General features: G+C 39.9%; 1 protein-coding gene across 1 annotated transcript in view; it reads left to right on the plus strand.

Annotated features, from left to right (window-relative positions):
- The window catches only part of NFXL1 (nuclear transcription factor, X-box binding like 1), a 97374-nt gene that overhangs the window by 67156 nt on the left and 12615 nt on the right, over positions 1–17603 (plus strand). Inside the window, exons 19-20 of the mRNA XM_067531207.1 lie at positions 6319–6423; positions 16709–16795. Of these exons, the coding sequence (XP_067387308.1) occupies positions 6319–6423; positions 16709–16795 (192 nt within the window). The remainder of the gene's footprint in view (positions 1–6318; positions 6424–16708; positions 16796–17603) is intronic.

The raw sequence follows: 17603 nt of genomic DNA on the forward strand, positions 1-17603 counted from the left end.
GAATCCTCCCATCCAACATTATCAGGCTCACAAGAAACATACACACCACCTTCCACCCTCAGAATTCTTTTTTCTTCCTTGACACCCATTGCCCCCAGGTTTAGAAGCCAACTTCTCCAAGCTCCAGCTTCCCTGCCCTGTTTAGAAACCCGCTTAATGTTTTGTTTGCTCATTATAAAAATATGAAGTGCAATTACAATATACAACTCCCCCAAATAATAATGTATGTGCCTTCTAATGGCTCTTCCCTCTCTATTTATTTTGAACAATTAAATAAGTAGCTTTATCACAATTTCCTTCAGCTAGATATCTAATGAAAGTGTTTTTGGGGGCAAGTGGAGCATTCTCAAACACAATTTCATCTCCTCTATCTACCTCCTTAACTCAGTCATTTCATTTGCCTTTTCTTTAATGTTGGAATCCTTTGCTCTGAAATCTCCTCCTTCTGTCTGCTAATGTGCCTGTCATCTTTGCAACATTGGCTGTATATTCCAGTGCCTCAACTCCACCTCTTCTGAAACCTCCTCCACATCTCATCTTGACTATTGTAACCATTCTGTCTTCTGTGGCCCAGCTTCACACACAAAAAGAAGCAAGACCACATTACTTGCACCTTAAAAATTCTAGTGGGTGCCCTAATTATTTTAGGATCCAGTTCAAAACTGCTCTTCTTGTTTTAAAAACTTTCTTGAATTTTTCAGTCTACTTCACTGAAATTGGAGCAGGCCACCAGTCTACAAAGTTACTTGAAAGACTGTCATTGACTTAAATGGGAGTTGAATATAACTTAATGTGTTTTTATTCCTATCACTCTGTCATATCTTACCATTTTTCAGTGAACCTTTCTGGAACTCTTGCTACCTTAAAGGACATGTGAATATGTAAAACAGGTGCAAAATATGAAGGAGCAAGCTTAGAACATATTTACCTTTTGCAGTCTGAAAAGGCCAAGCTAATTGTGGCCCTCTTGTGGCAGGAATTAAGTGACTTGGTCAAAGATTAGGGGATATAGATAAGACTGCACACTGTGGGAGGCTTTGAAAAATGGTCTATCAAATTGTTTGTTTGTTTAAGAACCACGTTGAAAATATTTTAATCATAGGAGGTAGGACATGGACAAGCACAAAAGCCATTAGAGGAATTTTAGATAAATTTGAAAATCAAAGATTGACAATATAAAGCAAATTCATCAACTTGAATGTGACAGAGAAATCTTTCAGAGACCAGAAATTTTAGTAGACAGGCCACAAGTCACAGTGTTGACATGGATAATGGGATCTGAGTGATTTAAGTTTACAAAAAAGGTCAATGGGAAATGGAAAGATTCATTTAGGAATAGTGAGTGTTTCGGTATGAAACTCAGTTCAACCTTAACAATGATGCTGCAAGTGACGCCTCCATAATACATGATTAATACCATTGCACCATCAGTTTGCATACTGTTGTGGCAAACTCAAAAAAGGTTAATCAATGCCATGTTAAACTGATTTTGTTTTCTCTTATCCAAATGTGTTCTTTCCTTTTATTATGAGAGCAAATCTTCATATAAGTGCCAGTGACTGGCCCTGTGTTAATATAAAAAAGCCTTGTGACCTTGTTACTGTACATTACTCTATAACAATACTTCCACCAAAGTCCAGAGCAATAAAACTTTACTTCTCTAAAATATAACAACTGTTTTATTTCTTAAGTCATAGCCTTTAGGCACTACTGTTTTTTACTTCAGAATTGATGAAATATTTGAATTGGAAGTCTGATATTACTCTTGGGAATTGTGAAAGACCCTTAATTACGTAGACTCGTGGCTTAAAAGATATAACAGTAACTGTAAAAATTTTGCCAAGTTTCATAATTGTGTTTTGGCTACAGTTGTACAAAATAGTCAGAGGACTTCCATAGTCATATACAAGTGGTACTTTTTTTTCTCAAATGTCCTTTCTGCTTCAGGGAATAGCAAAGGTTTTGATTTGCCACAGATGCTCGCAAAAATGTTAAAACAGTTTTAAAGTGCTTTCTTTATTTGGCAGTAAGAACCAAATATCCTGTTTGAAGGAAATTATAACTTTACTATCAGTAATGACTACTCAAATTCCTATGCAGAACACACTTGCAAATGTGTACAACAATTCTAAAAGTGGAGGTGTTCACAATTTAGAAAACTTCTTCAAGTTTGTATGTTCATATCAATCTTTGCTTAAACATATAATTTGTTGTACTCTTGTGTTCTCTGTAATCAGAATTTACTATTACAAAGGAGATTGGTTTTAAATTAACAATACTATGTGAGCTGTGAATTGGTATAGTTTCTTTTAATGTGCCAGCACTGTAAAGGTAGTCATATTTGAAAGTAAAGGTCATACTTGAAAACCTGTAGTAGCTCTAACTTTTACCTGCTGATGTACATCTGTAAAATTTCTCCTTCTACAGTTTAATTACTGAATTCTTAACACAAAATATTGACAATTTAGGTGGCTTGCTGTAAATTTTTTAAAAAGTGAATGGCAGTACTTGAGAGAGAATGTCCTGAGGATCAAGATCACGTAAAACAGTGTTTTTCAACCTTTTAAGTAGCGAATACCCCCTAACTTCTGAAAATTTTAATAATAATTTTAATAATTTAATAAGTATTCTGTGGGATTTTATACTTACAGACTAATGTGAGACATATGTTGGAAGAAGGGCTGAGTATATAAGGCCGTGATATGACAGATGTCAGATCTAGTGTGGGTAGGATTACCACCTTTACACAGGGGTGCACAACTCAAGTATGTTCCTGAGTTAGAGGTGATGTTGGCCAAAGGTAGGAGGCTTTGAGCGGCATGCCAATGCTGGGGAGTATAAAGTGCTGCACCAGAGTTTTTGCCATAGATTTGAGAGGAGAAAGGCGTGAGAGAGAGAGAGACAGGGAAGGAGAGCGAGAGAGAGAGAGGGTAACTGGGGCTGTCATAGTTGTCAATTTCATTGCTTAGATAGAGCAGTGAAATTGACAAGTTTTCTGGGCACTGGGCTTTGAGCCAGGGAGTGGGGGCTGCCACCTGGGCAAGTTGCAGGCGGTTGCTGCCTGGCTGCCAGCCCGGAGGTGGGTGACTGCCACCCAATCTGAGCTGTGGCAGAGGAGGTTTCCACGCCGGGTAGGACCCAGGGATGTGGGCAGGTGGCTACTGCCCATCTTCAAGCCGGGGCGCTGGAGGCTGTCCCTTGGCTCAGAACTGGGCGAGGGTGGCTGCCACTGGGCTCCCACCTGGGAGCTGGGACCTGGTGGGAAGTGGGGGGCTGCTGCCTTCCTCCCCCAAGAGCTGACGGCTGCCACCCACCTACCCTTCACTCTGTTTTTCCCCAGGTACCTCCTGCCTGTGTCTCACATACCCCCAGGGGTACACGTACCACAGGTTGAGAAACAGTGACGTAGAACAAGGTACAAGGAATGTAAGCTTTCCCACATAGCCCTGCTAGTGGGTCTTAACTTTAAACTTCAGGGTCCACTACTAGGATTGAAAGGAAAAATATCTTTGTTTCCATTTATACTTTGCCTGAGACTATGAAAAAGTGTGCCATTCAGGAGTGGTGGTTTTGTTTTTTAAGAGAGAGAAATCTGTTCACTAGAACTGAGGAAGCCGGAGAACACCCATAAAGGGTAACTGTTTTAGTCAGGGTTACTATTAATTTGCATACACATGGGGACCCTGACAGGGATATGCACATGATGGAGTAGTTTTTTTCTATCTAGTTTCTTTAACTTATTTATTTTTACTATAATATAAGCTAAATAAATTCTATTCCCCTTTCTGTTTGTTTAAAAAAAAATCCTTTACCCAGCTCGGACAGTCCAGCTGCTCTCACCCTATGGAAAACACCAGCTGCCTCCTCCCACTCTCCATCTTGACCTATGTATAGTGTAGTTAGATCATGCACTTGAGGAAAATTCTTAGGATCAGCCAATCAAAATGATCACCAAAAACTCTATTCCAAGTACCTGGAGATGTCTGCTAATCCAGGGGTGTGACCTCTCTCTGTGCCAAGGCAGTAGCTCTTCTTCCACTCATTATGAAGCAGAGAACAGGATCTGACCTAGGTGCCCCAGTGAAAGAAGTTTTGGAATTCTTGCAGTTTTTGTTTGATTGGTTTTGGTTTGTTTGGTTTTAAAAAAATTATTTTTTTTTAAAATGCTTGGCATCTATCAACTATCTAGTCAGATAGGTGAAATCTAATTGCTATGGACTACTGGGAGTGGGATTTGCATAGTGTAAAAGGGAACTAATGGAATGTAGACATTGCATTCTGTTTTGATTTGAGTACACACGCTAAGCTTTTTTAAAAAATTCTCCCGCAGTTGCACAGCTCCTCTGATGGTAGCAACAGTGGGAACTAGTTTAAACAACGCACAAGGTTTTTTTTACTATCGTGTTGTCTAACTCTGCTCACATTGATTAAAATGCCAGCAGCTGGTCTACCCTAGCAGTTCCACTATGAGGTTACATTAGTGGTAGTGCAACAGTGGGAGACTTCAAGAAAAAACATTGTTGCCTTGGAATGCCTGTAGCACTTGTGTGTAATCTCACATACTTCAGAACTATTTACGTGAGTAAGAGCTGCAATATTGGGCTAAAAATATTGCTGTGTTTGTGTGTCAATGTTTACTATTAGGTATGTTTTTTAATTTTATTTTTCTGTCTTGGAGACAAACACACTTCCTCTCCCTCTTCCTTGAGGGAAATTTTGTCAGATTTTATGGTCACTAGCACATAAACACCATCAAATACTGTTCCATAATGTCAGCTGTACTGCATTAAAAAAATAGGTACATTAATAATACTGTCACTGACATTGTTAGGGCTGCATACTTACACACAGCAATTTTGTCTGAGACATAGAAGGAGCAAGTATGTGTACAAACTTTCTATCTAAAGATCGTGCACGTTCTGTGGTTTAGGCATGTGCTCCGTATCTGTGGACTCTTGGCTAAATCAGTTAATCAATACTTCTTTTAAGTCCATGAATCTGAATTTACTAACTTATAATAAATATGTGCCTCATCTGGTTATTTTACAATAGTATGCAATGTTATATTCTTGTGGATTTATTCATGAAATATGTTGTATAAACTTCCAGTTGCCAGTAAATGTGAAAAAGATACATCCTAATTATTAAAATAATTATGTCTCTTATGACATTTTCCAAAGTATATTAATCACTTGAGTACAGCTGAAAGTTCAGTTTAAACTATGAGCATCTCCAGATACAATTTTTAAACAGTTTTGGTAATTAAAATACCTTTATAAATCACTTAATCAAATATGCTACCTTTAGGTAGCAGCTTAGGTAGTAGCTTACTGTTTAGTAGTTGAGGGTGGAAAGGGTATTTACATATATATGTGAAGTTAAGTTCTTTACCTTAAGTGAAACAACTTCTCTGTCCTCTATCATTATTATATCTACATAGTGTTTGGTGGATCCCTAAATTCATTAGTTATAATGTTGCTCTAAGAAATTAGTGAAATCTTCAATGTGCACCTAAAAGAACAGCTGTAGTTAACATAAAAAAGTCTGTCCTGTGGGATCATAAAAATATCTTTTAAAAAAAACCAGTTACATTGTGCTTTTGTAGTTTTAAATATTTAAAGGATTTCTACTTGTAATAGGAAAAAAAGTTTGTAGTCCCCATATCTCAAAGACAAGAAATGGGATATTCCTTCAAAGTCACACACTTAAGATTTTCTGAATTAGAAAAGAGGCTTAAAATAAAATCTTGATGTAGTGTATCTGGCTTCTTTATAGTACAGTTTATGGTTCAAAACATGTACAAAATATGTCATAGTAGAAACTTTACTTCCATATCCTTCTGTTTTTGTTCCCTCCCATTTGATGTATAACTTTTGAAGGTATGGAATGCAGAGCGGCAGTTTCTAATTTTTTTCCTTTCTTTCTCTCTTTTTTCCCCCTCCTCCCAACCCTCATTTCCCCCCAAAATACGCATCGTTGGAGTTGTATGTTGTTGTGTGTATTATTTTAAAGGAGATATTGTTCTCACTGAAAATTTGTATTGAAAATAACTGGATCTTGTTTTCAATCAAGCTGTGCAAATGAAGTCCATAAAGAAAAACTATACTTTGTGTGTTGCATAGTTTCTACTAATAGGAACTAAGAATGCTAGTGAACAAAATAAAAAGCTAACATCAATGAACAAGTTAGTTATTACACGAGTGGGAAACTGACAAAATTAATTGGGCTTTTCTGGTTTTACTTCTGTTTAAATGCTGTATTTGAAATAGAAAAATTTTATAGTCCAGTTGCAGAGAACCAGTCTTTTTTGTTTCTTAGTTGCCCTGTGGTCATCGATGTAAAGAGACTTGCCATTCGGGTAGTTGTCCTCAGAATTGCAACCAGAAGGTTAAACTCAGATGTCCATGCAAGAGAATGAAAAAGGTAAATTTCATGCTGTAATTTGAGAGAGTTGTATCTGGGAACTTCCTTTTTTGTTTTATCTCTGCATCCATAGGGCAGGATCCTCACTGGAATAAATTTGATATAGCTCCAATTACTGTAATGGAGCTAAAACATTTACGTCAGCTGAGGATCTTGCCCTATCGAAGGATTTGTTGAAGATGTAAAATTGTTAGTTCTGTAACCTAAAAATATTGCAATTATTTCAAATACACTTGGATTTTTTATAACTCCACTGGGAGACTAGTATAGGATAGTCTTGCTCAAATCTGTTTCAGATTAAGGAAAGAAAGTACATTTTTCTAACAGAGATGAGGGAAGTGTATATTTAATTACATAAAAAGTCCATTGACACAGCTAAGGTTCTGTGTAAATCTGATTGCAAATGTGGTGTGACACTGGATCAGGAAGGAGAAGCCTAGCAGGCTGAATAACCCAAACACAACCTTTGAGAACACATTGAAAAAAAATACAAATAGTAATTAGGGCCATTAATTGTAAATAGCTAAGACTTTGAGGTTAAATCTTGCATTGTTAATTGTTTGGAAGTAGATATATGTCTGTAATTACCTATAATCGTGCTAGTGATTATTGATGAAACTAAATAGTTCCTGTCTGTCACTATATTCTGTTATAGTCAAAAATCAAAAGAACATATTAACTTTTAGGTAACAATACTATTGTTTTTCTTTGTCTTCGAAGTTTAAGTAGTAAATACCTGTGAATGGTGGTAAATTGCCGATTGCCTTATGTTAATGTAGTTAATTTTGTGTGCATAGAAAATAGGAAATGTTACTTCAAAGCCACAAGTAATTACCTAGTATGCACCCAAGGATACCTGCTGTGATGTCTGGTGTCAAGTGACTGTCATAACCTGCTGAAATGTTACCCAGGGTTCTGCCAACCCAAAGCTCGTTGTAACTTTACTTTGTGCGAGATGGTGACAGGAAATAAGTCAAATGGAGACACGGCCGTCCAGCTGATAGATGGACTGGTAGAAACAGTATAACACAAAAGTGCTCTTACTACAAAGCTATGCTTTACTTAGGCTCAACCACAACACCAGAGTGATCTTACTTTAAAGGTATACTTTTACTTAGGCTCAAGCACTTACACACATCCGCAACAGGTTAGTAAAACACCCCAACCCTCAACCCTTAATAATTACCGAAGTCTGGGGTGGCTTTCCAGTGGAAACAGCGAAGGCTTTCCAATTGGCCAGATCTTCCAGCTGTCATTGTAGAATCCAAAAAACACACTCACTGAGTCCAAACAGAGATTCCTCTCCTTTCCTCTCCTCTCCTCTCCCCCCCCCCCCCCCCATTTATCCTTGTTAGTAGACAATAACATGTCAAGGAAAACCGAAAACAGTTTCCAAAGCTAGACCTAAGATTATCAGAGTACTTAATTAATGAGGTATGTTCTGACAGAATTTGCATATCTTGAGACCGGGACAAACATCTCCCACAGGGCATGCATAAATAAGCTTATTGGTCTTTTCCTGAAACACAGATCCCAGTATGTCCACCAGAGCATCAGGGAGAGAAAGCAGGATCAGGCAAAGTCGATAAAGGGGCTTCCCTCCCCTCCCCTCCTGGCTTAGTCATGCCAAGGCTGCACAGGCCTGCTATCAATTTTGGCTGCTGTTAGCAACAAGTATGATACACTATCATGTGGTCCTTGGCCCTTTTACTGGTCTATTCAAAATCTCCCCGTACAAAAAGACTATAGAAGAAGCCTTAGGCCTGAACCTTTTTATCTCAAATCTGTCCAAGCTTCACACAGGGAAAGCTTGGATTGCAAGATTGGGAACCCAGCACCAGCCTGGAATGGTCCTGCTATTTCTCATGAAAGAAATTATATGGATTCTGTACATGGACTATTTAGTCTTCATTTCCTGCTTCTTTTCTCTGGACTAGATTTCTAACAAAGAAACTCAAAACAAAGACTGATGACCCCCAACTTGTTTGGGTAATCTCCAGAGACTTTGAAAATTAAGAATTTTGCAACTCAGTTATCTCTATTTTGAAATTGACCTATGAATTTTATCTGTATATACAATGATCTTTTAACCAATATGCTCTCTTTTTTTTTTTTTAACAAATATTAGTTTAGTTAATAAGCATTGGTTTTAAGCATGTATTTGGGTAAGATCTGAAATATTCATTGACCAGGTTGGTAATGTGTCTAGTCCTTTTGGATTGGAAGAACATTTTTTTACATATGTTAAACAAGATTTTCAGTAATCCCTATCATATTGGCTGTCTGGGTAGAAACCAGAGAGCTGGATGGCTTTAAGGGAACTGTGTTTTTATTTTCTGAATTACCAGTGAGGTGATCAGAAACTGTTTGTTGTTGGCTTGGTATATCTTATGGAGGAAAAGCCACCAGTATTTAGGGGTCTGCCTGCCCCATTCTTTGCAGTTTTGCCCTATTTAAGCTATCTCAGCGTGGCTGTCTTAGAGACCAACGTCACAGTGGCATAGTATGGCTAGCATACACATTACCACAGATTAATTGGTTTTTGGATCAAAACCACACACTTGTTTTAATTTTGACATTTGAGAGTTTAAGGGTTAAAAATCAAGTTACAGTGAGTGAGCTGAGAACACAGAAGGATCTTAACAGAAAAGCCTTTGAAGATTTGTGCTCACAAAAGGCATTATCTTTTAAGAAGAAAGCCCTAACAGGAACTAAAGAACCTGTTAATAGCCAATGATCAAAAGACAAAGGGTCTGACCTTGCCATAGGTACAGCTACTGAGACAGAGGTGATGAGACTTCTGGCACAAAAAAATAAGCCACAGTTTGAATATGAGCAGAGGCTTGCAAACATTCAAATGCAAGAGAAGCGAGCCTTGGCCCAGCTGGAAAAAGAAGCTGAGGAAAGAGCCAAACAGTCTCATAAGAGGTGATTGTAACTGCTGCAAGTTGAGACGGAAGTTGACAGATGTCGTCATGGGTGCAGGCTCAACATCCCATGATGCAGTGATTTCCATCCCATCATTCCTTAGGTTTCTGACTACATTTCAGGGCATTTTTCAATGGCCGCAGTTTCTTGTGTGCCTGCCATCTCTGTCTGAAGGGATGGATCCTGCACTTCTCTCCACTGTTGTTTTCCATGTTCTGAACACATCACAGTTGGTTGTGCAGTATATCATGAGCTCCCAACCAGAACTCGAATCCAAGGTGCCTGACTTGCTGTGAGCCATGCAAACAAACAACGTCGAAATACAGTTTGTATTCACAGAGCATCTGCACATGATGTGTTGTCCCTTTTGTGTGTGTGAAACAAGCTCTGAGTGGTGGGATCTCATTGTTATGCAGGTCTGAGATGACAAGCAGTGGCTGCAGAGCTTTTGAATTCACAAAGCCACCTTCATGGAACTCTGTGAGAAGCTAAACCCTGCCCTGTGGCATGTTATCATAAGTGTGTAGGGCCATTAATCACATTCTGCTACAAGGACTGAGTATTGAAAATGTGCATAAAATAGTGGATGGCTTTGCAGTGGTTGGATTCCCAAACTGTGGCGAGGCGATAGATGGCATCCATATCCCAATTTTGTCCCAGACTATCTTGTGATGAAGTAAATCAATAGAAAAGGGTACTTCTCTATAGTACTGCAGGCACTTGTGGATCACTGTGGACATTTCACTGACATCAATATGAATTGGTCAGGGCAGGTGCATGACACACGAATCTTCAGGAACACTGGCCTGTACAGAAAGCTGTAAGCATGGACTTTCTTTCCAGAACAAAAGATTCCAATGGAGAATGTTGAAATGCTCATAGTGATCCTGGGGACCCAGCCTACCCTTTACTGCCATGGCTTATGAAGCCTTATATGGGCAACCTGGATAGTACCAAGGAGTGCTTCAATAGCAAGTTGATCAGATGCCGAATGACCATTGAATGTGCATTTGGCAGATTAAAAGCTCGCTGGCGATGCCTTTATGGCAGGTTAGACCTCAATGAGGAAAATATTTCCATTATTATAGCTGCCTACTGTATGCTTCATAATATTTGTGAAGCTAAGGGGAGAAAGCTTCCCCCTGGGTGAAGCGCAGAGAGAGATCACATTGTGGCTGATTATGAACGGCCAGATGTCTGGTCTATTAGAGGGGCCCGGCGGGGGGGCATTAGAATCAGGGAGGCCTTGAGGAATTATTCTGACAACGTGCACCAATAAGGTGTCTTTGTAAGCAGCACAGTGCCATGCTATGACTCCTTTGCAGCTTGCCCAGTGTATCAATGTGAGGTGCAACCACTGTGTCCAAGAGACAAATAAAGATTGCTTATTCATCACAGAAATTATCTTTATTAAATAACAATTATTCAGAACATACACACAAAGTTGGGCTGGAGGGGAGAAAGCAGTGAGGGGCAGTGTGAGTTATGACAGCTGGGTGTAAGTCCAGCTGTTCTGGAAGCTGTCTGAAGAGATGGAGTGAACAGGGTACCAAGAGGGGCCAGGAATTTGGTAGGAATGTGTGGGTGGAGTTTGGGGAAAGCATGGAAAGTAGTTCTGTATTGGCTGCAAGGGGAGGCATGCACACATGAATTTAGTCTGCAGCGTTATGAGTGACTGTAGCAGCTCCGTTTGCTCATCCCATGGCTTTTATCATGCATTTGTGACCCATTGTCACTTGCTCCTGACTTTCCCTCCTCTCCTGCCTATCATTTTTCTGATTTTTCAGACACACTGCCTCTCAATGCCCTCTTTTCTTTTCTTTTTTTCCGCCTCAGAGGACTGAAGTTCTTGGAACATCTCCTCTTTGCTTCTCCAAGGGTCATTTCGCAGGTGCTCAGCAGGTGTGGGGGGGTTTTCCCTCAAGGGCACATCTGTAGAAGCACAATAAACAATGAACAGAAGCATGATTGTGAGAGCAATAACAGCATTTATGCATTACTCTAAAATACATCTTTCTCACTGTCTCCTGGAAAGCGCACAACTTGATGATCAACCAGGGCATGGTGAGTTGTGCCCGGGAGACACTTAAGCTGGGGAAAAGATTCTGGATGCTTGTTTGGGGCATTGATGCAGGTAAATAATGACAGAATTTCAAATTGTGCCACCATTTTCCACAGACTGGGGCGATAGAAGCTGACATCTCACTAATGAGAGTAAGCAGGTATGCTAGGGTGCGTCTGTTCCATGTCAGTAGCTTTAAACATGGTCCCTCTGATGCTCGCCTGTGTGCTGCTTTAGTCTCTGCACAAGTGATTGCCGATTGGCACAGGAAAGTTTCCTACAAGGGTGGAAGAAACAAAGCAATTCTTCTGAAGAATCTCCGGCAAAAGATTGGCGAATGCTTCCAGGAAAGTTTCCTAGAGATCTCTCTGGAAGATTCCTGTGAAATCTGTGTGCATTAACACACTTTTCTGCCGCACTTCCTAGCTGAACAGGGCAATGGGAAGCACATGCAAACACAGCTACTGTTGTGCATTTCTTTCCATTCAATCATCTGTATAATGCAACCAAGCAAAGGACATCTGTACTTCATGTAACTGAGTAGCATCAGCTCAAAAAAATAATTTACCCGAGTTCCCTTCTCCTGCATCCTGCACGCCAGAGGTAGAGGGCTGGGACTGGCTCAAACCCTCCAGGGTCGAGAAGAGTACCTGGTTCCCCATGTCAGCAAACGACCCAGTTCCCTGCTCCGCGTCGTCCTCCAACTCAACCTCCTCATTCATTACTACTTCATCAGGGTTGAGTCTGGTATCCACTGCCCCTGGTCCTGCGGAGGTATCCCCGGGTCTCTTGGCAGTAGAGGTGGGATTGCTGCCAAGGATGACTTCCAGTTCCTTATAGAAGCAGCGGTTCTTTGGCTCTGCATTAGAGTGACAGTTTGACTCCCTAGCTTTTGAAAATTGGGAGATGTACTGAGTTAATGCTTCTCCCTGAGCAGTCTCATGCAGAGCACTTGTGAAAAACTGTGACAGTTCTTATCTTTTTTAATTAGAAAAAGTTTGAATAACTTGTTTTTATTTTATTCATATATTCAGAAATTAGATTTGGAAAGGCTACCTAATCCTGTCCCTGCTATTGCAGAATTTTTTCTTTTTGTACACCTACTGTTGTTTTGAGGACTCTGGATTTAATGGTCCCAAGGGATGGGAAATATGTGTATCTTTTTCATTTGCGTGCCTCTCCAGTTTTTGAATTTGTCACAATACAATGAAATAAACTATTCTCATCATGTTTCTGTTTATTCTAAAACCAGGAAGTATAGGAAATGTCATGAGTTTGTTTGTTTGTTTGTTTGTTTTGAAAACTTCCACTGTGATTTTTGGAGTCTCATTGTTGAGTTTGTTCATCGTGCTTAGAAAGGATTTGCTGAAGACGTTAGTTCTATAATTTTGAGGAATGAGGAGAAGAATGGGAGGTGACTCTGGATGACCTGTGGTTTTCTGTATATGTTGGCAGCAAGGTTATTTAGGTAGCCTGAAAATGAGCCATGCAGCCCCAAACAGTAGGAAAAAGGAACACTTTTATTAAAATAAAATTTTAAAAAAATAAGGGGAAGGACTGTACCCAAAGTACAATACTTGGCCATCTACTGTCTGCAGTTCAAAGCAAAATATCTCGTATTTCTGACACAGAAAAACATAGTTTGGAGAACAATGAGGAGTGCCAAGAAGTAGTTCATTGTGAGTACTTAGATCTGGTTCCAGATGCCATAAAGCAAACCTTAGAGCTTCATTAAATAGCACATCTGGCAATAATTTATGCAATACAGGTCATCCTTTTTTATGGTAATCTGCTTCACCTGGAGGGCTGGTGTCAGTCTCCCACACACCATTAACCTAGTCCCAGTACTGCTACAGAGATCCCACTGCCTTGCTGAGGGCTAATGGGGTGGGGAAGAGGGAGTGATTTCTTCACTGAACCAGATATTAGAAGCCCCATCCACCTTCCTCCACCTTCTGCTGCTGCCAGTTCCAGTTTATCAAGGAACTGGACCTCTACCACGAGAAGGTACCATCAATTGGCTGCGCTGCCTCCCCCTCTCCTTGCAAGATTCCCAGATTAATCATTTCTTCCCTAATAGTGGCCAGAAACATACCCACTTTCTAGCTGCAGAGGTATTATCATCTCTTCCTTAAATAACCCAGGTGTTGAATATGCCCATAATGAAATTGCAGTCACAATCCCATAACTTAGTCATCAGCTGATTTATCCTTTTCATGGCCTTGTCCATGCCTGAGGCTTTGCAGCTCTATTGCAGCATTTCAGGCCAGATTACATTTACCCCCCAGACAAGGCCCCAACTCTACCCTAATCTTTGTCCTATCCCTTTTATTAAATCACCGAATTCTTTCCCGACAGGTGCACACTGATCCATTCATGTGGCCCTTGCCTAGCCAACAGACATAAGAGGGCATCTGCCAGCACCAAAGCATGATGCCCCTGCATCCATGCCAACCCAGAGCTGCCTCATCACTGAGGCCCAGCAATGAACTTCCAGCAGGAACCGGCCACTTGCTTGTGGGTCAAATGGACATGTTGGGCCCCGACATCCTGTCACCAACTCCTTTGACCCATTTACATGATCCTGAAGGAAGAAATAAGGAGCAGTTTAGCACATACAGCCTACTGAATTATCCTCCCTGATAGGCCTCCATAGCTTTGTTTGCATTTGGATGCCACCATTGATAGATATACCTCATTTTGCTCCTATTCCAACCATCCAATCCTGAACAAATGGGATCCTAGTTCAGCAGGGGAACCTCAAAAATACATCATCTTTGACATCACCATGAACGGAAACTTCCTTTTCTAAGGTAATTTCTTTCCCAGTAAGGGAAGAGCATCCTGGCACCAGCAGCCTCCATGCTAGGCATGTTTATACTGCTTCGATTGGCCAAATCCCGGCCTCCCAACACTGCCTTAGCATTGTGACTTACCTTGCCAGCCTTTAATTGGTTTCCTTTACACTGAGAGGCAGGGTGTCAGATCTCTCTCCCAATCCATTGCAGACCTCTAAAATCCAAAGCCCCATCTCAATCTGCCCTTCTGACTCCTTATTAGCCCTGGTGAATTTCACCTCTCCCATAGTCTTAACACCTGCTACCAGATTTCTGGTAATTTGGTATCCTGTTGCAAAGTGTGCTACTCAGTAAATAACCCAATATGTCTATGATCCCAGCCCTGGGTGTACCCATGGCACCCCTCATTGTAGTGTCAAATTCTGGGGGGGCTCGTCCCTGCTCTAAAACTGAGTGGGGTGAATTCTTTCACACCCCAGTATATACCTGAATGTTCAAGGGGCTAGTTTTTTTTACAGTTAAGGGTGTAATTCTTTAAAAGATTTTCTTTTTCTTGCTGGCCCAGACAAAGTCCATGCCCACCTCTGAGGCCATGAGGAATAAAGAGGGCAGTTTTCTATTTACCAGTGCAATAACTACTGCTGGTAGATTGGGCAGGAAAAGTGGCCCTAGTAGCAGTTGAATACTGTGACAATCTTGTTAGTAGTACAATGGCTCCAGCAACCTCTGGATTAATCCAAACAACCAAGTTAATTTCCTGTAATGCATCTCAGAAATAAAAACTGCCATACAATTGCTGAGTTTTCATGGAAGAAGTAATTTAATCTGGAGATAAAATGGCGATAGATAAAGTTTAGGGTCGACCTAGAGAAGATTGTAGTAGTCAAATATAGAAGCAGTAGTGTCAGCAAATATGGCGGTGATGATCTTTCTGACTTTTGCATATCAGTTTATAATGGGAAGAGAACTAATTCGTCTATAACAAGGTATCAACTCTTGAGTCATGGAGTAGGACTATTGGTTGTAAATTGGACACTGATTCTGGCTTGAATCATTCATGCAGGACTGATTTTCTCTTTTTTAAATATATTTTGGTGTAAACCTAAGTTGTATTTTTGACCCTGCAAGACATTTGGAGCCCCAAAATGAAAGAATTCTTCTAAAGTTAAATTAGATCTAGCCAAGAGATGTTGCATAGCAAGATGGAAGGGATTGGTGCACATCTAAAAAAAGCACAGAATATTGGTTCTTTGAGTTAAATGTAAAGCATGTATCACCTTATGTTATGGAAAAAATTGCAACAAACTGCCTGGTTTTTTTTCTGTACGTTCTGTTTTGGGTATCTAATGTTTTCATGTAGAATAAAAAGGCATGATGCCCTCTGATGTGCAGCATATGGAGCAGTTAATTGAACTGGGAACATCTCCCCTGATTTTAATAAATAAGAGAATTTTTGGTTGAATTCAGCAATAAAAAAATTAATTCAGTAAAGCTGTAATTGTGAACAACAATCTTGCAGTTTCCTCACTACAATGCAACTGGAAGTTGACATTGTTTCTGCTTAGTAGTGGAGTCTTCTATTCCACTACTAAGAATGTGGCTGGTTCTAACCAAGTTGTTTAGCCAGACAACAACTCCACAAGATAGGCCCTGATCCACAACTGGAACCATGTAGACCAGTGGTTATCAACCTATTTATCATTATGGGCCACATATGCAGCTCTCTGCATATTGTTATGTTGCCTGCATCCCCACAATATATATACTACCTATATGGCCCTAAGGATGTCACATGGGCCGCAGTTTTGTGCTGATAGGGCCACAAGCAGGCTGCAGGTTGAGAACTACTGATAGGAGTCCCATTTGAAGTCACTGGAGGCTCTGCATGAGCTTCCAGGGTCTTCCAGCATGGAAATAATTGTTAGATAGGCCTCTTCCCATTTTTTAGTAGCTAGATAAACAGGAGATGGTATGGGGAAAAATAAAATAGTTAATATTTGGCTTTGGAAGGGAACATACGAATATATGCATCCTTAAGCTAAAGAACAACACTTTGAATGAGAACTGAAAACCATATGGTAGTTTCTCAAAGTTTATTTTCCTTTTAAACTCATGATTACAGCAGATCCTTCTCTTTTTTTCCTCCACCTCTGGAAAGGCTTAAAAAAATAAAATCTGTACTTGTGGTCGATTTTATGGAATGAAAATGTTGAAATATAAACACAACTAATAAAAAAAAAAAATCACAGTATGGTATTAATTATATTCATGCTTTGATCTTCACTGTTACCAGGAATGTGGGAAATATCTGAATTACAGAAATAAAATTATGGGTTTGAAAATGTTTTATAATTATCATTTTTTTCCATTGTATAAAACATAGTATGTAGGGCACATTTTATCAAATAAAAATGTGTATCGTTTATGTTGAAGATTAATAAACTTTATGCTTTATGTAGAGAAGTGGTTTTAAATTTGAAGTTTTTTCATACTACAGGAATTACAATGCAGCAAGGTACGAGAAGACCAAGTTTCGCTAGAATGTGACACATTGTGTAAGGAAATGAAACGGAAAGCATCTGAGGTAATGTGTCTCTTGTGGTTATAATATATTCTCACTGCTTCAGGAAAAAAAAAAAAAAGACATGAGCGCAGATATATTTTCCAAAACAATACCAGCAAGAAATATTATGTAATCAAATCAAATGTGCATGTTTAACAGCTGCTGCTTCAGACTTGATTTTGGTTTAATGTGGAAAAATAATCCTTTATATTGTTTGTAGATGTAGTGCTAATACTTAACATAAGTATGACTTAGTCAACCTTTGGTCATGCTAGAATAATACTCTGGTAATTTTTTCTCAAGTTTCTCTGCCTGTTAAAACAGGTTCTTTTCTCTTAAAGATCATGGGCCAAATGGTGCCCTACTATGGCAAAGCCTGTGAGAAGAGTGAAAAATGCTCCTGTCTCTACACAGCTGGTCTTGTGGAGTACCCACTCTTGTCCTATTGTCAGGGGAGGGTTTTGTATTTTTTGTGGAATGGGAATGGGATATGCCCTTGAAATCTTCAAACTCAATAGTTTTGCAACCCTGCTTAGAATCATAGAATATTAAAGTTGGAAGGGACTTCAGGAGGTCATCTAGTCCAACCCCCTGCTCAAAGCAGGACTAACCTCAGCTATATCATCCCAGCCAGGGCTTTGTCATGCCTCAGTTTAAAAACCTCTAAAGATGGAGATTCCACCACCTCCCTAGGAACCCATTCCAGTGCTTCACCACCCTCCTAGTGAAAAAGTTTTTCCTAATGTCCAACCTAGACCTCCCCAATTGCAACTTGAGACCGTTGCTCCTTGTTCTGTCATCTGCCACCACTGAGAACAGCCTAGCTCCA

The sequence above is a fragment of the Emydura macquarii genome, unplaced genomic scaffold (assembly GCF_026122565.2).
Source record: "Emydura macquarii macquarii isolate MOO-44397 ecotype Brisbane River unplaced genomic scaffold, CSIRO-AGI_Emac_v2 contig_3128, whole genome shotgun sequence".
Lineage (NCBI taxonomy): Eukaryota > Metazoa > Chordata > Testudines > Chelidae > Emydura > Emydura macquarii.